Below are 25,921 nucleotides of genomic sequence, written 5' to 3'. Positions count from 1 at the left end.
AGAAAACTGAGAAATAAGATATTAACTGAAACCAATTTGAAATATTTTGGTCAAACCTAAATTTCTAAAAGTTATACATATAGCAAAACCCTGCAAAAGACCTCGACAGCCTCCCTACTCATCAGCTAGCTGTTTCTGTATATCTTTAATAGTTACATTAAGACAGTCAGCTGTGCCTTGAAGACCTCAATATTTACAAAGATACGAAGCTTTCCACTACATCTACTTATTTAACTCTACTGCTTCCTACTTAATGCAGAAGATCAGTCATCTCTTGCTCAAATTGTAATGACATCCTCTCATTTGAATGTAATGACAAAGCTATCTTCTTCTAGTTTTTCTCTGTATAAGTTTTAGTCTGTGAGGAAATTAAACATTCCCACTCCCAGGTGGCTAAGAACTGGGGAGTAAGATATATTGACTTTTGTAGCTTGCCCAAACCATATTATCTTTCAGCTAATGTAAAATGAGAAGATACACAAGTCAACCAAAGAATTCAAGATACATATGATAAACATTACAATTTAATGAAAGCATAATTAAAGAGCTTTCTCCAAAAGCAACATTCCCTCAGTTTACTTGTAACTGCTTGTTAGGACTTCAGAGAATATTCACATTGCTCCCCTGGTGCATTTGTTTCTATTACACCTCTCTGAGATCCTCTGAGACCACTGTTACAGTTTCTACTCTCCCTTAGCTCTTGACAGGCGGGTAATCCTGAATACACACAAGTTGTTATTAAAATGGATTCATTTCCTTCTTCTCTAAGCAATGGCTAACCTGTTTTAAAAGCTTACTGTCTCAATTTTGTAACTGTACATAGGATTTGATCTTGTTCAACTCTTGGATAAGCTCTCATCAAATATGTGAAGTAGCTGCTGAAAATGTCTTGATTTGCTTGTCTTCTCTTTTTCTTTTTCTCATAAGTGCTTTAAGCACAATAACACTTGTACTGTACATGTGGTTACATTATTCCTAGAGGACAAAGCACCATGAGGAGACTTAAAGAAATGAGAGAATGACTAACAGCCCAGAGTGATAATACACAATTAACTCTTCAAGGAAAAGTATGTAGGTGTCTATCTGTGTTATAAAAAGGATTTTTGCTAGCAAAAATAGGAAAAAGTAGTCACTCAAATGTCTGAACAAAAAAAAGGATGAATCTTGTATGGAACCTAAATTAAAATATTTTCTAGTGTCAGAAATGTAGATTATTCATTCAGGTTCCTGAAAGTAATAATTATGGAATAAGCTACTCTAAGGTAGCAAGTCTCACTTTCTACTTTGTTGTTTGTTTTTGTTTTTTGTGTTTTGAGAGAGGGTGTTGTTATGTAGTTTAGGCTGGCCTTGAACACTGTGTAGCCCAGGCTGGCCTCAAACTCATGGTGATCCTGCCTTAGCCTCCTGAGTGCTGGAATTACAGATGTGCACCAGTAAGCCTGGCTACTCACTTTCTACTTTTAAGGTGGAATTTAAAGATATAATAATGCAAGAGTGATGACAAAGAATACTGAGCATTTTATAAATTTTCAAGGGAGGAAATATCACTATATAACCAACCAAGAAAGCACTGAGGAGATAATATTTAGAAAAAGTCACCCACGGGAAAAATATATACAAGCTCCTCGATCAACAATCTTTTAACTTAAATCCTTGGTATTAAACCACTGAGAGGTATGGATAGAAAAGTTAATGGAGGTAGTGAGAATATTCATAGTAGTAAATTGGAGGGTAAGAAAAAAAAGTGCTTTCTTGATTTGGAAGAAATGCCTTATAGGCCTCAGACAGTTCACAAAGGGAAGAAGTCTTACAAAGTGAATAACAATATTGCCAAATGTTCAGTCAAGCCTTGGGTTTCACATAAATTAGTCTGAACTTGAGAGTGAAATTTTTAAAATGTGAATAGAAAGTCATAGCTTCAGAATAAGTATATAAGCAAAAAATGTTACAAAGTACTGTAAAATTTTTTGCTTAATTTCTAAATGTACCTCTAATGAGTATGACTGAAATTTCTGAAAACACATCAATTTTAATCCTAAAAATCAGACAGACTCCAGAGTCAATATAAAAAAAAGTCAATACAAATTTCAGGCTCTGATAAATACAAATGAAAAGCTGCTTACTGTATCTGCCAAAGAACATTTTAAAATAAATTAATGTCTGTATCACATACTTGGAACAGTAGTCAGGATTATCCTGATATTAAATGGTAGAACATTTTTAGTTTGTTTTCAGTTTAAGGGATAAAACACTAGATAAAGATTCAATGTTTACAATAAATACTTTTTTTTTTCCTTTTTTCTTTTTGAGACAGGGTCTCACTGTGCAGTTCAGGCTGACCTCGAGCTCACTTTGTAGCCCAGGCTGATCTTGAACTCTCAATGATCCTCCTGCCTCTATAATAAATATTCTATCGCTGTCTCTCCACAGCAATAGTAACCAGGAAACAAAAGTGGATAAAATTGCTTCAAAGAAAAAAAAAAATTTAAAAATTCAAATGTAACTTTGAAATTCCCTAGAGGCCTGAGAGTTATCTATTAGACAGTTCTCAATTATATAATTAGATAGTTTTCAAGTATAAGCAAGTTATGCAGCACAAGTTTAATTTCAGGTTGGTTATTTGGACCATAAGATATATGATCAGGTTAGCTATTTGGACCATAGGGTGTACTTTTCAGTGTAGTTAATTAAAAGGCATTTATGAAACCTTTATTTCCTTGCAGATTTCAATTATATTTACACTAAAATAGATTTTAATAGGTAAAACTAATTAGATACAGTAAGCTACCTGTAATGAAAATTGAACTAAAAATTAACAAAATCTTATTAACGTAAACTATTTAATTTCATTAATACACGGACTAGAAATAGTGAAAATGAAGTGATTATGGTATCTACCTTGAAGTGAAGTCAGAACTGCGTGAACTGTCCAAGACATTTCTTTTGGCAGCATTCAAGACAGGAATCGATGGCATATCTTTCGTAGGTTCAGCTAGGATAAAAGATAAAACCTCAGAATTATATATTTAGCATGTTTCTAACATTATTTCAGGAATTCTGGATCATAAATGTTTAAAAATAATTTTCAAAGGGTCAAATTTTTTTAAACGCAAAGTATTCTGACTTTAAAGAATTTATTTGATAAAGGTTAACTGGAGGGAGGGGAGCCTACTATAAAATAATATAGATATTTTTTAAAAAATAAATTTGCTTAATTTTGTGAAAGCTTTCACAGAATTTCAGATCCATATGGTCATCTTTGCTTTTTTTTTATGGAACAGCTGGCATTTTGATAAAGACAATTCACCGGAGAATAAACCCACTGGAGGAGTTTTATATTTTTGTAAGTAACAGCTAAAAAACAACTTACTTTTTTTCTCTGACATTTAATGCAACTTTTGCTGGCATTCTGAATAATGGGCTTTATAGATAAAATCATGGAAAACAGTGCAGGTGAAAATACAATTTTTAAAATTGTACAAATATGAGTTATAATAATTCCTAAAGATATGTGACTTCATGTAACAACCTTAGGGAAGTATCTCAACTTCTGAAAAGATATTCTTTTATTAACTTATGTTCAATATTCACAATGTGCTTAAACAGCTTAGGCACACTAGGATAGACTACTCATTGCATATTTCACAAATTTTTAGTAGAGATACAGTAAGCTACCTGTAATGGTTTGTGTCTGGATGTCCTCCCAAAGCCTCATCTGGTCATAGAGTTTTTTCGGAGGTGGCTGAATCTACAGTGTGTGATTGATTCATAGTGCAATGCTGGGATTAAGGGTGGGTGACTGCTGGATCAGTCCACTGACGGGACTGGTACCACCCTATCCCGGTTGATTGCATACAATATAAGGGAAAGACAGAGGTATTGTCTTGTCCTCCCTTCCGTGTGTTGCTTTTACTGTTTTCTGCCGCCATGAACTGTTACCCCTCCGCCTTGTGCCACTCGGTCTTGGAGTTAGCCAATAATGGACTGAAACCTCTACAAACTGTGAGCTAAATAAACTTTTCTTCCTGTAATTAGTGGGTGTTGGGTATTTTGTCTCAGCAATGAGAAAAGTAACTAAGCCATCGCCTGAGGTAAACTGACTGTATCCTCTACAATGATATACGCCTTCTCTTTGGCTTCCTCCTTCCTTACCTCGGGGAAGAAATAACTCAGTGATTAGAAAAATAAAATCTGGAGTCAAGGAAAGCTGGTAGTTAGTTGTCATTCACAGCAATCATGCTTTGTGTTAGGTGGGATAGCCACTGGTCATGTAATTTATTCTGGAAGAAAGTTTATTACTGGGCTAACCTTTATAATTTAAGAGAATTTTCTCCCCTGTAGAAATGAGCATCTGACTTTGCGGCAGCAGTGGGGGAATGGGAATCAAACTGAGGACCTTGCGCCTACCAGGCAGGCACTTGCACTGCTGAGCTATATTCCTGGCCCCTGAATACCTGATTTTAAATGGAAACTAGTAGAAAATTTGTTTTGCTATGCAAAAATTTGCTTTAGAGAAAGTTAAAGAGGAATTTTTGTTCTTTACTGCTAGGGATCTTTACAGTAACTTCTTAACTTCTTATTAGTTTACTATTATGCATAATAAATATATATCAGGATATAATAATCACAAAGCCTACTAGTTTAAAAAATTTATACAGAAATCTTTCTATGGTTTAATGGCAAATTGAAATTGTAAGCTAAAGCCAAATAATAATGTCAATGGCTTCTAAGTAATATAATAAAAATGAAGATTTTAACATGAATAAAAGCTGGATAGACATAAAAGATGCAAAGAAGTAGATAGCAAACAGTTAAAGCTAAAAGTTCCAAATCGTAAGATTTTAAATCAGAGCCATTCTCTACATTTTCTCTTCTATTCCCTTAACCATCCTAATCATCAGTTTTTCCAGAGGATTAATAATGCCTTTAAAATATAGTACTTAGTATCTATCAAGGATAACAGCTGAAATCTAAAATAATAATAATAGGCATCCCTCTAATAGAATAACTAGGTGTGGTTACATAAACTTCCCATTATTTTCCACATTAAAAATTTGTAAAGAAATGGTTACCTCCTTGTGGACAAACAACACGAGGCTGTACAAATGATGGCTTCACAACTTCAAACCACCAGAAGAGTTCTGCCATGAACACCAAATAATTACTCTATATAAAAAAAGTTAAGAAAATTAAAAGAGATCCTAAATTAGGTTAAATTTGATTACAAATTAATGATACAAAATTTACAGTCTATTTTAGCTATGAAAATACAGAGATTAAACCCTACTCATCCATTACTGGAGAATATCTAGTATATGCTATTAAGTCTGGAATAAAGTATTACCTATTATAGGTAAAAATTATATTCAATCTCTTTGCTGATTTGCTGTATAGTTACATAATGGTTATTCAATTTATCTACCAGGCATAAATGTCTAAGTATGTAGAACTTTGAAATAATACATAAGGCATTTTTTCCCAAAGTAAATATAAACAAATTAAATGGCCATTCAGTCTTTTGATACTCTAAAAGTGGGTACAACTTTTAAAAAAATAATCAAGCTCTACTCACATCCCTAGAAATTCCTCTGAACAGTAATTAGGTATATAGTTTTAAATATTATACGTGCTCAACAATGCTCAACTCAACTGTAATCCGGATGCTAAATAACACCAAAACTTTAGATTGCTATAGCTAAGCCTTAGTAGTTTTGAAATGTACAAAAATATTTATATAATTCAATGAATCCACCAAGTTTTGAAAAGTTACTAGTATAAATTAACAACTTTTATTACTTATATTTGAAAACAGAAACTTTTTTAACAGGTGGCTTAAAATTAAAAAGGTTCCTCAAAATTACATTTCTACCATGAACTTATACTTTTATATGTATAAACCATGGAAGTATATACATGAAAAATTATTTGAATTTGAAAAACTTCATAAGTTTTTTTAAAAAAAACTATAAAAATCTATTTGTGTAATTATTTAAAATAATATGCCTTTTACAATTAGGGTACTCAGCATCTAATAAAATATTATTAAATTAATATTTGATAAGTAAAGTCTTACATTAAATTTCAGTTTTAAAAAATCATCACTGGAAATATGAGTATTTTCCAATGTCTTGCTGACTTCCTATCTGCTAATTATGAATAATACTTAAGGCTCTATGAATTCTCCCTTAGACTTCATGCCCTCTCTTGGTTTGGTTTCTCATATTTCAGCTGGTAACTTTCAAATATTCATTTCTTATATGATAGTTCCCGAGGCTACTGTGAATGTAGGAGGTGGAGAGAGAAGAATCACAGGTGACTCTTAGGTTTTTGTCTTTAGCAACTAATACTACTGTTTAATAAGACAGAGAAGATGAGAGAAACATGTAGTAAAAGGAATCATGAGTTCCATTACCTTTGAGATAGTCATCAGACAGGTAAGTAGACCTGTCCTGAGGGAGTTGAGTGTAGGAGTCTGGGTATCAAAAACTGTACGTGTGGTGGTGAACTAAATTTGGTAGGTTTCCTACTTTATTTTCTGTATTTGTTTTGACTGCAAACTCAGAATATTAAAATGTTTCTATATATCCTTCTCAATTGAATCTTTCCTACTTGACTTCTAAACACGCCCATGTCTCTCCCATACTTTAAGAGCAGGCCTCTACTATGTGCTTCATTTCATCTGCTCCTACTGCCTGATCCATTCTAGTCTAGCACTGAACCACACCATTCCTTCAAAACAGAATTTGCTCAAGTCACCAGTGACTTGCATATTTTGCTAAATCAAACAGATTTTTCACTGTATTACCTTTCAGCAATGGCAGACACCCATGATCTTTTCCCTCTGAAACAGTTAATGCCTGTGAGCATGGGCTGCCAAATGACTCTTAACTGCACTCACACATACAATGGCCTTCAAACCAATTTCTTTTGGATACCTGAAAAACACTAATGTCCAAAATTGAAATAGTGATCTTCCCTTTAAATCTAATCTTATTTCAATACTCTCTCATTGAATGGCCACTATTTCAATGTGCAAACCAGAAACCCAGGAGACATCCTTGACACTTTTTCTCTCCTTGTCCATATTCAAGGTATCTCCAAAATCTGCAAAATTTGCATTCTAAATATTCCTGGATCTATTCATCCCTCTCCATTTTCATTGTAACAGTTCTGATTCTTGTTTGGACCCAATAGCCTTTTTTCCCTCTATACACTGTTCTTGAGATAAAAGGGCAAGTTAGTATAGTTTACAAGAAGCTACTTGATTTGGTACTTTTTCATCTTTCCAGCTTTATCTAATATATTCTTCAAGATTTCTTATTTTACCCATCAGTCTACAAATAAGTTCTAGAAATACAAAGCCTATGCTCATTATTTTATGTTCACTTGTTTAAAACAGTGCCTAGGCTGGGGATGTAGCTCAGCAGCATAAGTGCTTGCCTGGTAAGCCTGAGGTCATGAGTTCGATTCCTGGTACCAAAACAAAAAACAAAAAACAAAAAACAGTGCCTAGAAATAACAGATACTCAATAAATATCTGTTAAGCAAGTGTATAAATGAATGAATGTATGCACAACAAAAAAGACCAGTCAACAAAAATAACTAAACATTGATGAGGTATGTCTGTGTAGTAAGGTTTCTATGATTTATGTTTTTTTCTTTATACTTATGTTTATAGTATACTTTCTAAGGCCAAAGTAAAAAATTAACTTTGTAGGCATTGGTGCTGGGCTCCATTCTACTAGTAGTTAATGGAAAGCTGACTTTATCTTTTGGAAAAACACTTTTTAAGTGTTCAGTAATTATCTGTTGATAAGAAATAATATTTTAAAGACCTTGGTACATAGCTGCTTTATTTTTCATTTAATTTTTTTTATTTTAAAGAGTAAAAGAAGGATAACATAGTAATAGGGGGGCTTACAGAATTATAGACAAAGTGGTAGGAAATTATAGATGGTTGTTGTTTTACATATTGTTATCTACAAGATAGTTTCTCAGGAAAACAAATAGACAAATAGTGAGATACAGACAAAAGTGGTAGGAGATTATCAATGGTTGTTGTACTATACTTTAGTATCTTCAAAATGGTTTCTAGAGAAAATAAATAGAGCTATACATGAGTGACAAATTGAACAATCATTGACTACTCTCAATGGTTGTTGTAAGAAACACATAGTAATAAACATACACCCATTCATAGCTGTTTTAATAACACAACTGTATTGTTCGGGCGATATAGTAACTTTCTTAGTAACTAAAGCTCATGAAGATTATTTTGTTCTAAATTTATGACAGAAAGGCAATAAATGTGTAGCCATATAAAATTAGTACCACATTAATTTCATGTAAAAGCTCTTTCTTTCCTCCTTTTAAAGTCGGATATAGCTACATATTATAACAAGGTAAACAATACAGAATATAGATACATAGAATATAGAATAGTAAAAATATGCCATAACCCTTTACCCGGATCCTAGTATCACAAAAGAAATCACCATTGCTTTGTGTATATCCTTCTATAGAGCATTTTCTGTGCATCCATCCAGAGTTGTCCCTCAATTCCAGGACCCACCATACACAGCAAAGTCTATAATGCTTGAGTTTTTTAAAATCTAAAATGGTGTAGTATTTACATATAATCTCTGCACATCCTCCTATAGACTACCTTAAATCATCTGTAGGTTCCTTATAATATCTAATACAATTTAAATGCTATGTAATAGTTATGTTATTAAACAATGTTTTAGGAATGAACATAAACAAAACAAAAACAACATCCATGCATGTTTAATATTAACACAGGATTTCCCCCCCACCTTATCTGTGGTTGGCTGAACTGCAACCTCAGATACAGAGAGTAGACTAGATGTGTAGATGTTTGCACATACATAGTAAAATGATTTTTGGGGCTGGGGGCATGGTTCAGTGGATCTGGGTTTAACTGTCAGCAGCATAAAAAAGAAAAGGATTTAAAATATATAAATTACAACATGCAGTACATTTGTTAACTGCTTTCTTTATTAAATGATGTCTGAAAGTTTCCTGTCCTATTAAAAGCACCTCCTTTTCCTTTGAACAGCTCAACTGCATCACAAAACATTTAATTATGCCCCTGTTATGACGCATCATTTCCACCATGAAAACTCCTTATACATGATTTCTGTACTGGTTTTGTTTTTTGAGGTGCTCAGGATCAAACTCAGAGACTTGCATTTTTCTCTATATTTTATTTTTATTTTTTGGTCTTTCTTAGACAGGGTCTTGCTATGCAGTTCAGGCTCGGCTTGAGCTCACTTTGTAACCCAGGCTGGTCTTGAACTTGCAATGATCCTCCTGCCTCAGCCTCCTGAGTGCTAGGATTACAGATGTGCACCACCACACCCAGCTCTGCATTTTAAATTTGGTTAAATAACATCAAATTGCCCTCTATAGTGAGTGACCAGAGCACTATACTTCTCCTAAGAGGGGAAGACAGTACTCATGACATTTGTTATTAAAGTGAAAACAAGGTAGCCAGCATCATGGACCAGTAACTTCTGGAAGGCTTAAGTCTTAAGATAGTCAACTAAAATCAAACCTATGGCTCTATAATTTAGCAAATAATTTTTTTTCCCTTGAGATTATAGAAGTTAAATTTTTTAACAGGCAAGTGCCAGAAAGCTCATTAGCAAGATATATATATGGACATAATGGTCCCTAACTTCCATTTTGATTGAAAAGGCAACATACAAATCTTCAGAATTAATCAAGGTTTTTCTTTTGATGCATCAGAGTAGGGAGCGGGTACTACTTTGAGTCAACAGAAGCATGCCTATTTTGGAAATGGTTTTGCCATTGGCTCTATCTTCTGTCCTGCAGTAATCCTGAGATTGGCCAAGGAAGAAGAGGTAAGACCTTGGAGAGTAAGAATTTAAAGCGCACACAGCACTAGTGTCCCTGTGAGTGGTCCAGCAGCAGTTTCTATTAAGTTTGGGATTAGAACTACAATTAGGATTGATATAAAGTTGTTCCTCTCAGGTAAACTTTTAAATCTATTATAAGATCAATTATTCTTAAATCCTTGACACAGAAATGGCAAATTCTAGGCAAGGATGTAAAGGATATCAAGGAACTTCAGAGTTGTGGGCCACTGGGAATAACAATGTATTTTTTCACTGAATGACATTCTGGTTCATTAGCTGCCTTTTAACTTGCAGCTCAGAAGCAGATGCCGGACACTGCCTGACACTTGTATCTGTCTCTGCCACTAGGAAGTATGTTTCAAAGCCTGGGAATCTTTCTCTGTTTCATTTACTGATTTATCTCAAGCATGAAAAATACTATTAATTGCTCAATAAATACTTTCTGAAAGGACAGCAGTAGGCAGTAGCTAAAGACTAATGGACAGTGCATGATCCTCTGAAGCAAGGCATAAATACAATAATTAATAAAACAGAATTCCTTTTCAGAAGGTTCACTTCCAAACCATTTTAATATTTTCTTCCCTCTTCGGAATTCTACATTTTGCCTTAAGGCTCATGTTCCATTTTACTAGCATCAGAATAGTATATCAGGGTTTTTTTGTTTTGTTTTGTTTTGTGGTACTGGGAATTGTACCCAGGAGTGTTCCACCATCGAACTACTTCCTCAGCCCTTTTTACTACTTCTTTTTGAGACAGGGCCTCCTTAAATTGCCCCAGCAGGACTAGAACTTGCAATCCTCTTGCCTCAGCTTCTGTTAGTGAATTACAAGTATGGACCACTGCACCCAGCTAACAATCAGTTTTGTACATGACTTTAAGTTTGGCTTTGCATTGTAAAATGAACTGTCCCTAATAATGTATCGAAAACATAAACAGAAAAAGCAAACAAAGGTGTTTTTCAAAATTTCTGTTAACTGATATAATTAGTGTGTAAGCTTAACATAACTAGGCCATTTCTTCTGCTGTTGTTTTTTCAACAATCTTTAACAAAGCAAAGGAAAAGAGAATCATTTAATTCACCTTTACAGATGAAGCAGCATACAGCATATCTTCCAGAGTGAAATGGCAACACTGGTTCAAGTATTCTTGGCAAAATTCTTGAATCAGCTGCAGATTATACAGGCTATCAGCCAAAGACATAGTTTCTTTCAAACAAATATCTTCAAATAGAAAAAGAGCAAAGTGATGATTTGGGATTGAGGAAAAAAAATTTTTCCTTATTTGAAAGAAAATTAAAAAATAATAAAATAACAATAACAGATAAAAATAGAACAAAGCAAAAACAATAAAAATGATACAGGGTTTCAAAACAAAATGATAGGAATTAACAGTGGTTGTTATATTACATATTGTTATCTTCAATGAAGTTGCTCAGATTACCAGATGTAAGAATGCAAGATTGCTCAAACCATTAAAGAGGATAAAAAATAATAAAAAAAATTAAAAATGATACAGAGTTTCACTAAACAACATGGTAGGAATTCACCAATGGTTATTATATTGCATATTGTTGTCTTCAAATTAGCTGTTCAGATCACCAGAACAAAGTCAACACTCAAAAATCAATAGCATTCCTATACACAAACGACAAACACATGAGAGAAATTAGGGAAACTACACCTCTCATAATAGCACACAAAAAAATGCAATACTTAGGAATCAATCTAACAAAGGAAATAAAAGATCTATCCAGTGAAAATTACAGTACTCTGAAAAAAGAGATCAAAGAAGATTTCAGAAAATGGAAAGATATTCCTTGCTCGTGGATAGGAAGAACCAACATTGTGTGAATGGCCATACTCCCAACATTGTTGTACAGATTCAATGCAATCCCCATTAAAATACCATTAATTCAAGAAAAATTTTATATGTTCTTCATAACTAGTGGCAGTACAAATACACAATTTTGTGGAATTTGTTTAGTAAACATATTTACAAACGTAGCAATTATTACATAAAAATTCTTAACTATCTTCCTCAGAATTATACATATGTATTTTAAAAGCCTTCATTATTTATTAAATATTGTCTGAAATATTTTTTACCATCTAAAGTTCAAAATACTTCCCTAGAACACTTACCCTCTAATCTGACAACACCAGGACAGTAGAAATGAATAAGGGCAGCCAGCGCACAGCCATCTGTACCATCCTTCAACAAGTTTTCTACCAGTGGAATGCAAGGGAGCTGCTTAAGCAATGTCTGCTCTTTCCTATAACGAGCCTATGAGAGAGTGAGAGAGACAGAGATAGGTACTCAGGAACATACGGGGAAAAAAAAAAATCACAACTGTGGATTCTAGTGTGTCAGTTAATAAAATATAAATCAAGAGAAGTGAGAACTATTCACCCATATCCATACCCTTTTCTAAAACATATTAGATATTACCAAAATGATGCAAACAGCAACAAAATAATATTTAATAATATTAACTATATGCTAAATATTTATTATGGTATTATATTACTAATTTACATGAGATAACATTTAGGTTACTTAAAAATTATTACAAAACAGATTTGAATTTTTTCCTGTGCTGTTCATTTATAGATTAAAAATTTCATTTATTTTAATATTAGATTTAATTTAGGCTGAAAATTCTTACACAAAAAGATAAAAGTTTTTATATGGAAAGAACAGAAGTACCAATGGAACAAAAAGAATTACAAGAATTATGAAAATCGGGGCTAGGTATATCAATATACTATTTTTAAAGGAAATCGGGAGATAGAGAACACTAATCTAAGGAACTAGAATCACAGCACCTACATATTCTGGCCCATCATTTGAATGCTGAGATAAAGCAACTAAAGTGTTAACAGCTTTGAAATTGAAAAAACAAACAATAAGAAAAAACCCTCCCCAATCTGAGTTTCATTAATCAATCACTACTGGTTATAAGGGTTCCTGTTTTCCCTTAGAAAAACAGAAGAAATCTTTGATTTCTAAAAATATTTGGTATAGCTGGATACAGGTTTCTAAGACAGATCCCTAAAAAGGAGGGAAGATATAAAAGCAGCTAAGAAAATAAGCTTTTGAGTCAGACTACCTCAACTGAGATCCTATTTCTGACACTTACTTTGTCATCTGGACAAGTTATTTAACTCTCACTTCTCATTTCCTTCACCTGTAAGATGGGGACAGTAACGACATCTCCTGTACTTCATACAGCCACTAAAGGACTGAATAAGACAATGGATGTGAAGTGCTATGCCCACTGCTAGCTACATGAAAGTAATTAATGAAGGTTACCCACTATTTACCTGGTGGCTCCCTTAAAGCCGAGAAAAATAATGCTGAAGACTTTTTTATTAAGCATATTAAAGTATGTTATTAGCAAAATTTGTTATTATGTTAGTAATATTTAAAGTCATTTTTTAAAAAAGGTAATCAAAACTAAAACTTGTAAGTCCATCTAAACTGTTCATCTCTACATTTTATAGTTAAAATATAATCATGAGAGAAAATATTGTGAGAATAAAAATAGGAACACTCAAATTTACTGAAAAGAACACAATGTTTGGTGGTAGTTAGGTTTCTTTGAAATGACATTCTGCTTTCTTTCACTGGCTACTCAGGGAAGAACACTCATGGAACAGGTATTCCTCTTGCAGATTTTTGGAGGAGTTTGTTCTTATTGATCAGTGTACCCTATACATCCTATACATATATTCCTAGCTGATCTTATTGATCAGTTTAACCTATACATCCTATACATATATTCCTAGCTCAGAGTATCTATATTCAGAAAATAATTCCACACAGATTCTTGGATTACGAGATCCTTAGAAAACCTCCTCACTTTGTTCCTCACTTAAAAATCAGCCATGTGAAGAGGAGAGGAGAGGGAAAAGGAGACAGGAGAAAAAAGAGGAAAGGAAAAAAAAAATCAACCAGCAGCATCTTCTAGCCTTAAGCCACCTTTCTGACATTCAGTAAATACTGTTCTGGATCTTTACCCTCTTTTCTTTGGTCATCTGGCATCGAAACAGTTTGAATCTTGGACATAGTCTAAATTGGGCTGGACTCAGTAACAATCTTCATAGGACTAGCTTGCTGTCAGCCTACAACCCAAACTGGACTGAACCACATACTTAAGGTCACGGAACAAAGAACCAAACTGTGTGCCAAGAACGCTACTGGATAAATAGTGTGTGTGTGTGCACATGTGTGTGTGTGTGTGTGTCATTGTTACACTCATACATAGTAAAAACTGGATAAAAAATAATAAAAGCAAAAACTGTCTATGGTTTAGAAGAGACAACCAGAAAATTATGAGTGGTGTGGCAGAACACTTTACTTGAAGACTGTATCCTAGAAGATACACCAGATAAAACAACTTTAAATCCTGAAGTTATGTATAACCTTTGGATAGTTCATGAGAGCTACAGAGGTTATGTATAACCTTTCTCCAGTTCATGAGAGCTATAGGGCCTTTGGTACTTAAATATACTATGTATCTTATAAACTCATTGCATGAAAGCATTTCCTATTCCTTCTACAAACTTAAACATTTGTTATTTAAAAGAAGCTCTATATCTTTTAGCCATCATCACTGTGTTGTATTTCTAATTACATTTTTATTCTTGAAGGTGTAAAATAGTTGTTAAATGGTTTAACTCCCTATACTCAATCCTGAGAGATCAATCCTTCAAGTCCAATCAGAATTTAATATAGTTTAAGTCCAAGATTTTCAAGGACACAAAGAACCTTTCGCTTTCCTTATTACAAAAAAAGTGAAGAACGCTTTACAATTCAGACTGAAAAGAACATGACCCTGGCCCAAAGATAATTTAAAAATACAGATAATTTACACATGTAATTCAAATTTACTTTTCCTAAAATCATTAAGACTACATCCTTTACATTGTTTTCTTCTGTTTTTGTTCTACCTATGTTCTATAAATGCTGGCAAAATGATGCTTATTCTTTAATTTTTTGAACTTTTAACTCAAATTTTGGCTAGGTATACTATCTTTCCATGTCACAATATGATCAAATATCTTAAAATCCAATCTCTATTCAGTGACCAACAGAATTATATGAAATGACTATATCAGCAAGACACAATTCTACAGTTATAGTTCTGGAAAGCAAATTGAAGTAGCTGGGCAAACTTACTGGAACCAGTTTCCAAAACCATTTGGAAGGAGACTTCAGAGGAAGCAGCAGAAAAAAGGGGGAAAGCAAAGGTAAAGGGAAAATTCATCAGAATTATTTTAATTAACAAATTATAGCAGAGTTTCTAATAGTGAAATTCCAAGCTTATAGTTCTTATAATATTTCTTCATATGTTAATTAGTACTATAATAAAAAAAGCTTCCTGATAATAATGACCACCCTTTTCTCTTGTCTTATTCCTCTTCCCCATATAGAAATTTATTTTAGGATAGATAGAATATGCTGTATGTTTTGGCTGCAAGGAATTTTATTTCTGAGTTTTAGAATCACATGTCATACTGAAAAATGAATCTACTACTATAAAAGCTAAGTAAAAAGATTCTAGGGATAGGTTTGCAATCATAATTCTTAGACATTAGTAGACCAAGCCTGATAGGGGACTATTTTTCCCAAAGGGAAATGAAGATTATTTTTTGAAAATATAATTATAAAGCAAGTAATATAATAGAATTGACTCACAATATAAATGTTACTGTTAATTTTACTATCTAAGGGTGACCTGAAGAATATAACTGTTCTTCTTTTAAAAAATGAATATAATAGACCCATAATCCCAGATAATGAGAATAATTTGTGATTATTTATCTGTATACTTCCCAGGAAATTTTCTGGTACCCTGAATAAATATTTTTGAATTGAGGCAAACTAGATGAAACCTGAGTTAAAATTCATATTCAATACTTATATAGAAAGTTTTTTCTATATAAACTAACCATAAATATAAGAGTATTTGAAAAAATAATAGAAATTAGTCATTTTCAAGAACTTCAAGAATTAGAAAAATATCTCAAGAATGAATGAGAAAAGTACTGGCTTCCCACAAATAGTAACATTTCCAATAAATTTTCTTATAGCATAAGGAAGAATGACCCCAGTAATTTTGTTGTATGACCCAAATTCCCATATAACAGAAAGTTTTTAGTAACTATAGCCATAAAAAGTATAAGAACAGGATAAAAAAGCAGGAAATCACTGAAAATGTGTCAGGGTCCCCAATTTATATCTTTTTTTTTTTTTTGTACCAGGAATTGAACTCAGGGCCTTGCACTTGCCAGGCAGGCGCTTGTTCAGCTGAGCTATATCCCTGGCCCAGGGTCCCCAATTTATAATAAAAAATTTAAAAACAGAGTTTTTTATTTTCTAGACTAGAAGAACTCACTGTATCAAAACTAGTGATAAAAAATTATTGTAGACAGCTCAGAACAGTGGGCATACAAGAGTTTCTAAAGGTTCAGGTTACTCCAAATTTCTTAAGAAATGTTCAATAACTGCATTCTTTTTAACCAGTGCAGCCCTTTCCTTTACTCCTCCCTACTGGTCTAAGACTCAAGCCAAATGATGTGTCTAGGAATGATACACTACATCTGAACATTGATTGTTTGATATTTTATATATGTATTAAATAGACAACTTACTCAAGTACATAGTTATAGATTATAAACCAATTTGTTTTCTAAAGTATGCTCCAAAAAACACTAATTCTGTAGACTGTCAGTAGATGTCTTTCATAAGAGTGCTCAAAGACAAAAAAAAATGTTTGAGTAATAGCTAGACCAGCTTTTTGAGCCTGTAATGTATTAAAATAGTTTGTAACATTCATAAAGGGCCACGAACCATGCAGTATTTCCTAAAAATATTTGGCTTCAGAGCCCTTTTCTCCAATAGTATATAAGTGTTTGAAGAGACAGTTTGGAGAAAAAAGTAGGCTATAGTTTTTAATTGCTAAGGAACTGTGATCAAAGGAGAAATTCATGCACTGAAGTATGCACTGAAGTAATCACCACTTGAGCTCTATAAGCATTCACCTACCACTAGGGAAAGTGTAGTCTACTTTGAGCCTAATCCAGTGAAAAGCAATTAGAGCTCAAATGAATGTCTTTCTTCAAAGACGATTATTGCATCTAATTCCCATCCCCACAGAGCCAACTCCTTAAAATACTGCACAAATCTATCTCTTCAAAAAAAAGTGGCAAATGCCACACTGAATAAACATATAGCTGTCAAGAAACATTAAGAATCACTTCCTATATGATAATGTATTAAGAAAACAATCCCACGAATTCATAGCTCTTTTAAAAATGATACTCCCAGAAAGGCTGGCACAATCTGTGCCAGGAGTTCAAGGTCAGCCTGGGTGACACAGAGACGGTATCTCAAAACAAGATAAAACCCTCCAACTGATCAGCTCAGTAATTCCAAAATGTGCCTTTTAGGGGCTAGGGATGTAGTCAGTGATACAGCATTTACCTAGCATGTGCAAGGCCCAGGGATCAAACCCCAGCATTGAAAGAAAGAAAAGTCAAACTTTAAAATGTGCCTTTGGCCTGCAATTTATTGTCTCTATTTCTGTTATCCCCTAAATTCTAGGGCCCTCCTTTCCCCATTTTTTTTTTTTTTTTTTTTTTCCAATGCCAGGGATCACATTCAGGTCTCTCACATGCTGAGGATGCTCTACCACTGAGTTATATCTCTTTTCTAAATATTGTAAAACCTACTAAGGCCTGTAAAAATCTTACATTGTCTAGAAGGTTTCTGTAGAAGTTTCATTCCTACAGTTATCATAAATTTACTTATAAAAATATACATATAGAAGAGTCTGTGAAAACCAAAGACTTACTTTCATTAACCTTTTGAGTCCCTTATGTTTATTAATGCACTGAGAAAAAAAGCCCTGAAAATCATTTTAGTCACAAAATTTAGGAACCATTTTATTCAGTCTTTTCAGCCTTTTAACATTTAGATAAAGAAAGTGAGGTAGAAGAGGCCGAGTGTCTTTGAAAAGGTCATAAAGCTAGTTAGTGGCAGAACTGCTGTGATTTTAAGAAAGTATTTATTTTACCATAATATTTTTTGCAAACTGTATGAGAACACAAATGTTATCTTAGCCATAAAGTCAGAGATCTGTAGAACTCCTAGATGTAGCAAATACAAATTCAGAGATGCCCACGTATTGTAAGACACCCAATACAGCCTACATCAGAAATTTGTTTACCTGCAATTCAAATTTAACTGGGAAGCCACTTTACATGGAAGAGTATTAGAAGCAAAAAGAGCAACTTGACAAAAATGGAGAAAATAATAGTAGTAAAACATTTTCCTAGATATGGCATTACTTTGACATGGTTTCCTTAGGACACTAACCAAGTCAACAATTAGAAATATGTAATCATCAGAGGCTCTAATAACCTAAAGGAAGACTCGATGGAATCTTTAATTTTGGTCTAACACTATAGTACAGTTATCTTTCAAAAAGATAAACCAGTGGGGTGGCACATGCCTGTAAGTCCAGCACTCGGGTGGCTTAGGCAGGAGGATTGCTGAGTTAGAGGCCAGCCTGGACTACATAATTGAGTTCAAGGTCATCCTGAGTTACATAATAAGACCCTATCTCAAATTACCAAAAACAGAACAATACAAAAAAGCATTTTACACATGCTTATTTGACCAAGAATATGTTTATAAAAATGTTTCGTAAAACAAATCTTTTTGGACATGCTGAGTTGACAAGAGTTGGGCACGGACAAAAAGTAAGATACATTATCCAACACCATGGCCTCTGTCTATAGCTGGATGAGTAGTAGACAAGAGGGGCAGGCATCTAAGGCAGGTAAAGAGGCAACTTCTTGCCTTTACCTACCTTGTGGTAGGTAAAGAGGCAACTTCTTACAAACTGCATAGTAACAAAGAACTTTCTAAACAGAGAAAACAACTGCAGATCTTGCTTTTACAAGATTAAAATAAAAAATGGAATACTTCTAGCCAAACCAAGTAACTCAAATCCCCAAAATTCCTTTATAAAGTATCAAATGCTAGTTTATAAAACTAGTAAGATTCCTCTCCTTAGTTTATTCTGTGACAGTTTCTTTGTAATAATGACATCTCTACATGTAGTAAGGCTGCAAAATTAATACTTATTTTCACAATGATTTTAGCAATGGAAAGGAAGATGAAACTCATTTCAGAATAAAGATGCAAATGCTTTGTGAGTCTTAAAAATGCACACTAATCCAAATATTTAAAAATGAATTGCACAATTATTCATCTATTCACTCAGTCAACTCATTCAGAAAGTACTGGTAGTCCTGTTAATATGCACAACTGCACAGGACTAAGTGCTATGAAAATGGTATAAGACAAATAGTGTTTAAATTCCATAGTTTGTTTTTTTTAAAGGGCCACTCAGTCTGGTTACCTGAAACACATAGTGTTTTCTCCCATGGAAATAATATTTACTGGATCTTACGTCCTCACCAATTCACAATGTGCACATAATAACAGATAGGGTTTAACCATTAAATATAGTAAATAAGATTTCTAAGGAAAATTTTCATTAGTGTTATAACTTAGAATGAAGCTACCTTAAACCATATTCCCAAGAGCCAGGAACAAAAAGCTGAGGGGCAAGATTACATGTATCTCCAAGGCAAAGGTTTCCTACATTATGGGAGATAAAGAGAGAGAAACCAAAAAGAAAGGACTGGGGATGTGAAAGGGAAGACACAGGGACAGAAGTTGGTTGAAAGTAGGAAATGAAACATGTAATCTGGAGTAATGGGAAAAAAAATGGAGAATTCCATTTTGCTCTACCTTAGTGAGAAAGACCTTAACAAAGACAAAGGATGAAGCACATGTTGTAGTTATAGGAACCAGTCCGTAAGAGAGACGGGAAAATCACTGTGTTCCCAAGACATTAAATTAAAACAAACGTTTTAGATGATCCTCCATGGAATTTTTCTACTGGATTTGATGACAGACAAAATAGTTTTCTTTTCTTTCATTTACCTTCTTCTCTTCTTATGAAAGTATCAATGACTAATAGAAGTCCAAAATGAAAAGACTGAATACTGAAGAGACTTTAATAATTCAAATGGAAAATATGGTCTCTGAATAATTGTAATTTCCTATACCTCAATTCTAATACTATGTGTGTTTAAAATACACTCATTACAATATACTTTAAAAGAAGAGACACTATCATTTTGAAAATGTATTTTTGATATAGTATATGAAAACACAGAATTCAGTCTTCAAAGAAAAAAACTCTAAAAGCATACTCGAGAGTTTTAAAAGAATAAACCCATGCTAATATGTCTTCCCTTACAGAATAAATCATATACAACTTGAAACTCCAAGAACATTATGTTAAAGGTTGGTCTTACAACAAATCATTATAAAAGCAGATATGTTTAAAATTGTTTTCTTCTTGTTTCATATATTTTGCCAAAATGTATGTAACAAAACCAGTATTTTTCTCAAAAGCTCCTCAAAAACTGGGGTCTAGTCATCAACAATTTTTTCCCCAAATTCTTTTGTCCAATTACTTGTCACTTTACACTTCTCTTTACTTAGTTTTGATGGCATGGCTTCCCAGGGTACAGTTAATAGCATTAAAAAAATCTTAATAACTACAAATATTTCTCAAGCTAATATATCTGTGGATATACATACAAATATACCATCATAATTGTAATTCTTTTCCTTGAAATACTTACCTTTTGACCACCTGGAGCTTCAACTGTGTGATGTTCTTTCAATTTCTGTTCTTGTTCCATTATGTCTTTCAAATGTTCATTTACCTTAAAGTATAAAAACATTAATTTGAACTTACATACAACTATAACAATAAAATAACATGTACTTTTCAAATGCTTGTAGTTAGATCTCTGATGCAAGTATGAATACCAAAGAAAACTTCATTTTCAGAATTACACAAAAAAAACCTTACAAATGGTTTCTCTGATATTCTTAAATTAATTCATTAATTTATCAAACACTAAATGACAGAAACTGATCAGAGTGCTAGAGAATAAAAATATTCAACAATATCAGTTTGAATGCTAAAATAGCAAAGTAATACTTTAAGTAAGCATTTTATAACTATTTAGAACTAGTAAATGAAAATTACTGACATTAAAATTAAATGTTTTATTATCAACAGAAAACACTGTGAATCAAATTCTGAACCTGCAATTTCACAGAGATGTACACAGATCATAGGTGAGGTCTAGTGTATCATAAATCCACAGTTAAAACTCATGCAAAATTTTTGCAGGAAAACTTTTCTGACCCAAGTAACCCATAATCTAAAAAAGGTTAAGAAACAGTGTACTTCATGCAAAAACTATTTTTTTAGGTAGACTTTAGAGCTGGGAATGGTGATCTACACTTTTAATCCTAGCACAAGGGAAGCCGTGGCAGGAGGATCACAAGGTTCTGGGCCAGCTTGGGGTACACTGTGAATACTGAGTTCAAGGCCAACCTGGACCACATAAGCGAGACCCTATCTCAAAACAAAAACAAAAAAGAAAACAAAAGAAGGCTTTAGACATTATTTTGGATTTCAATATAATGATTTAAAAGGTCAGCCTACTAACAATAAATAAAACTTTAAATTTATTAATAATGGCACTTTAATATCAGTGCCACTGGCTGCTCCACATTTTTCTGGTATGTGAGAATTTTCTTTTTAAAATTCAGCTTTTTTTTTTTTTTTTTTGGCGGTACCGGGGATTGAACTCAGGACCCTGAGCTTGCGAAACAGGCACTTACGCCACTAAGCTCTACCCCAGCCCTAAATTCAGCTCTTATATACTTTTCTAAATATATTTCATCAAGCATATCTAAGGGTTTCTAATAGTCTGGCATGGTGCCAAAATCACCAGTATCTATGTTGGTAATATATGTGTCATAAGGCAGCCTTATGAATTCCATGATGTTTAAGCATTTTGGACTATTTACCAATGAACAGAAAGAAAGACAGAAGCAAAATCTGAGAATTTCTCTCTCTTCTCTCTCCCCTTCGCTTGCTTCAAATGTATTTTTATTATTTTTTTTAAGTCAAAGAAATAGTTTCTAATTCACTGACAAGTAGTTATACTCAGTCTGCCAGGTTGGAAATATCTTCAGGATTTAAAAAAAGTTTTAATCTAATTCTATCCAAAAAGCAAACCTGTCACAAATGAACATCTTAAAGCATTATTCATTCATGTACTTGTTCACATATTCAATAGACATTTATTGATTATGTGCCAGACGCTGCGTTAAGTGGCTAGGGACATAACAGTAAGAACAAAGCCAAAACGATCCCTGTCATCATAAAGCTGATGGGGGCGGTGTGCAATGTGGAGAGTAAGTTAACAAAAAGAAGAGTAGAAAAGAATGGAAGCAGGGAAACCTATTTGAGAAAAGACAGCTGTATCAGAAAAGGCCACTGCTGTGGTCTTGAATGTTTGGCTCCCAAATTAATGTATTAGAACTTAATGCCCAATGTGGTAGTAGTAAGAGATGGGGCCTTCTAAGAAGTGATTAGGTCATGAGGCTTCACCCTTATAAATGGTATTAATGTCTTTATTAAAAAGGTTAAAGAAAGAGTCCGGGCCCTTCATGCCATGTGAACATGGATACAGCAACTTTGAAGAGTAAGCACTCATCAATACTGTAATTTGTTGGCACCCTGCTCTTGGACTTCCTACTTCCAGAACTGTCAGAAAGATTTTTGTTATTTATGAGTCACCCAGTCTGTATTTTGTTATTGCAGCTGGAACAGACTTAGCCTCTTTTAGGAGTAAGTTTAAGCTGAGACCTAGAAGGAAAAGAAGCTAGCCAAAGTAAGAATAGGGAAGAGTATTCCAAACAAAGAATAAAAAACACAAAGGGCTTGTGGTGGGAAAAATACTTGGTGTGCCTTGGTGAGTGAAGAACACCTCACACACACACACACATGCTCAAAGAGAGGACTTACAAGATGAGGCCACAAAGAGAAGTAGAAACAAATAATGTAAGGTTCATATAAACATAATTTTTGTGTATCTTTGCATGATTTAATCCTTTAAAATAATCTTGTTTTCTGTGACTTTGCTTTTTTAAGTTTAAATTCATTTTAGCCACTACTGCTAATAACTTAGCCACATTACTACCAGTTTTCTACAGTAAAATTATAAAAAAAACTTTATGAATGCATTATTCAGGAGGGGAAAAAAAAAGGCAACCAGGATGAGCCACACTAAGAACCTGTTTGTGGAGAGAAAATATATATTAAATTTAAGAGACAAGGGTAAAATCATAATGAAACAGGGCTGGTAGAATGGAGGAAGGAAAAAAAATGAGGCTGAAGTTTAACCAAATACTTCTAAACTTATTCTAAAACCTGAATAGGTGGATATGGCTGTATAAAAATGATAGACATTCCTAATTAAATATGCCTCATCTTTGTATAGATTTCTAAGGTTCTAAAACATCTAGCTTAATTTTGTAGCTTAAACTACCTTTTTTATTTAGTCAATGTTTATTAAATATCATCTCTTTGCCAAACACTGTGGCAGCCTAGACCCTTTCCCTCTAAAGGAAAGGGTCACAGTACCCATGCTTATATAGACTATTCAAGCAGGGAAGACAGATTTTAAAACATTAAGTGGTTCAGCAAAGTAATTAGAAACTATGAAAAGTGCTATATAAGAAAGAAGTAGAGGGCTAGAGTAGAAAATAAGGGTTGACAGGTGCCTACTTTAGATAGAGTGTGAGGAAAAAGTGCTATCCAAGCTGAGAAGTGATGGAGCAGAAGCACCAAGCCATGCAGAAAGCTGGGAGATGAGCTGCCCACGAACAGGAAACATCACGTTCAATGGTCCAGAGGCGAGAAAGGCCATACAGCTGGAATGAAGTGAGAGAAATGAGAAAGAAGAACAGTGGCTGTGAGCCTGAGATGAAGAAGTACACTGGGATCAGATTAGATGGTACTTTGTAGATCATGGTGAATTTTACTTTTTATTTTAAGTGCAAAGTGAAGCCACTGAAGAGTTTTAAGCAAAGAAGTAACATGGTCCAAGCTACACTGTTAAAAAAAAAAAAACTTGGAAGGTTCCAATTTTGGTAATAATAGAATAGCATATATTGCACAAAGCCTCCCAGGGATACAATGATAAACTCTGGGAAAAAAAATATAGAAAGCAGTCTGACGGTAGCTCAGTAGTTGAGCATGTGCTTATTATAGCATGCACAAGGCCCTACGTTTGATCCTTACTACCAAATATACATATTTTATATATACATACATATATGTATATAAAAAGCAAGTACCTGCAGGTACTGGCAAGCAACTAAAAGCATGAAGAAGCAGGAAAGGATTCAATTATAGAAAGAAAGGAACACATTAAATGAAATATTTATATAGCCTTCCCCACAATTCATATAGTGCAGAGTGGCTAGAACTCAAGTAGAAAACTATAGCAGTCTTGATGGCTTGAGGAATCAAAAGAGAAATCTCACACTGCTGTACACTGAGGAAGAACACAGTGGAGGAGACCCAAATTTTGCATATAAACTGACCTCAAAGTTTGGTTGAATCCTAAACTATGAACGTATAAGAACTCCAAGGAGCTGAAAGAGAAAACAACTGCTGGGAGGCTGAAGAATCTGCTATTGCAGGAGAAACAATTTGGTGTTTCATTTCACCAAGACAGGAACACTTGTAAACACTCTGGGTTTTTCACTGAAAGTTCAGAAACGCTGCTTGTGTGGGCTGAGCAGCATACCATAGGAAGATCTGCATACCCATATTTACTGCACATTATACAGCACATTATACAATAGCCAAGTATGGAACTAGCCTAGGTGCCACCAACAGATGAATGGATCAAGAAAATGTGTTATGGATACACAACGGAATATTATTCAGCCATGAAGAATGAAATTATGTTATCTGCATGGAAATGGGCGAAACTGGAGATTATTATGTTAAGTAGAATAAGCCAGACTAAAACAAACATCACATTTCCCCTAATACGTGGAACAGCAACAGCACAACACAAACAAAAGGCAACATGAAAGTACAAGTGAGATTAGAGAAGGAAGGGAATCAGAAGGAGGGGAAAAGAGTGTAAGGAGGGATGGATATGGTCAACATGTTATATGCATGTATGAAAAAAGAAATAAAAATTAGAATGCAGAAAGTAAAAAACAAAATGACAAAATGTTAACAATTAGGGACTCTATATGAAGTGCACATGGGTGTCTGTTGACCTACTGCTTAAACTGCCTACAGATTTGACATGTTTGAAAATCAAAAAGTGGGGGGGGAAACAGGTTAGCCCCTGTAGAAGAGAAATTAAGAGAAAAAAAAGTACAGTAGTAGTAGTAATAGCACAAACTGAATTCAAGTTAAGGATAGAAAGGTACTTATTAGATTTGTCAGTTGACCAACTTAGGAACAATGTTAGGGGAGGAACAGGGAAGGGAGAGAAAGCAGAAAAGGCTAATGAATGACTACATAGTTCTTTTGAGAAATTATACTGTTCCAAGAAATGGGGATGTATCTGTACAGGAAAGGTTTGTTTTTTTGTTTTTGTTTTTGTTTTCTTTTCCGGTACCGGGAATTGAACTCACAATCTTGTGCTTGCCAGGCAGGCACTGTGCCGCTGAGCTAAATCCCCAGTCCCCAGGAAAGGTTTGTATATAGAATGGGAAACATTAGAGCAAGATTATAGTCTTAGAAGAATGATCCAGTGTGGGGCAAGATGAAGTCGGAGAGTGAAGGAAGACAGCATGATCCACAGACAAGCAACGTTAGCATCATCTGGCGTTTGTTAGAAATGCAGATTTCCAGCTCCACCCCGGACCTACTGGGTCAGATTCTGAATTTTAACAAGTTTTCAGGTGATTCTTATGAATACTAAACTTCACAAAGAACTGAAACAGAGAAATAATGACCATGAAAAAAATAGAAGGAGGAGCTCTAAAGCAACAAGTAATAGAGAACTTGCCTTTGACAGGAACGGGAAAAT

At 33.9% G+C, this 25,921-nt stretch overlaps 1 protein-coding gene across 3 annotated transcripts in view; it reads right to left on the bottom strand.

Moving 5' to 3' along the window:
* Camsap2 (calmodulin regulated spectrin-associated protein family, member 2) overlaps window positions 1–25,921 on the bottom strand; it is a 97,412-nt gene that overhangs the window by 17,737 nt on the left and 53,754 nt on the right. For 2 of the 3 annotated variants that reach the window (XM_005375145.2, XM_005375146.2), the window contains exons 4-9: window positions 20,636–20,719; window positions 15,084–15,116; window positions 12,044–12,185; window positions 10,983–11,122; window positions 5,073–5,166; window positions 2,899–2,992 (exon numbers count right to left, since the gene is read on the bottom strand). In XM_005375145.2, the coding sequence (XP_005375202.1) occupies window positions 2,899–2,992; window positions 5,073–5,166; window positions 10,983–11,122; window positions 12,044–12,185; window positions 15,084–15,116; window positions 20,636–20,719 (587 nt within the window). The remainder of the gene's footprint in view (window positions 1–2,898; window positions 2,993–5,072; window positions 5,167–10,982; window positions 11,123–12,043; window positions 12,186–15,083; window positions 15,117–20,635; window positions 20,720–25,921) is intronic. The other variant, XM_005375147.2, reaches the window with a different exon arrangement.

This window comes from Chinchilla lanigera, unplaced genomic scaffold (genome assembly GCF_000276665.1).
Source record: "Chinchilla lanigera isolate Chin_1 unplaced genomic scaffold, ChiLan1.0 scaffold00005, whole genome shotgun sequence".
In the NCBI taxonomy this organism is placed as follows: Eukaryota; Metazoa; Chordata; class Mammalia; order Rodentia; family Chinchillidae; genus Chinchilla; species Chinchilla lanigera.
This window is presented reverse-complemented; position numbering and strand designations above follow the sequence as displayed.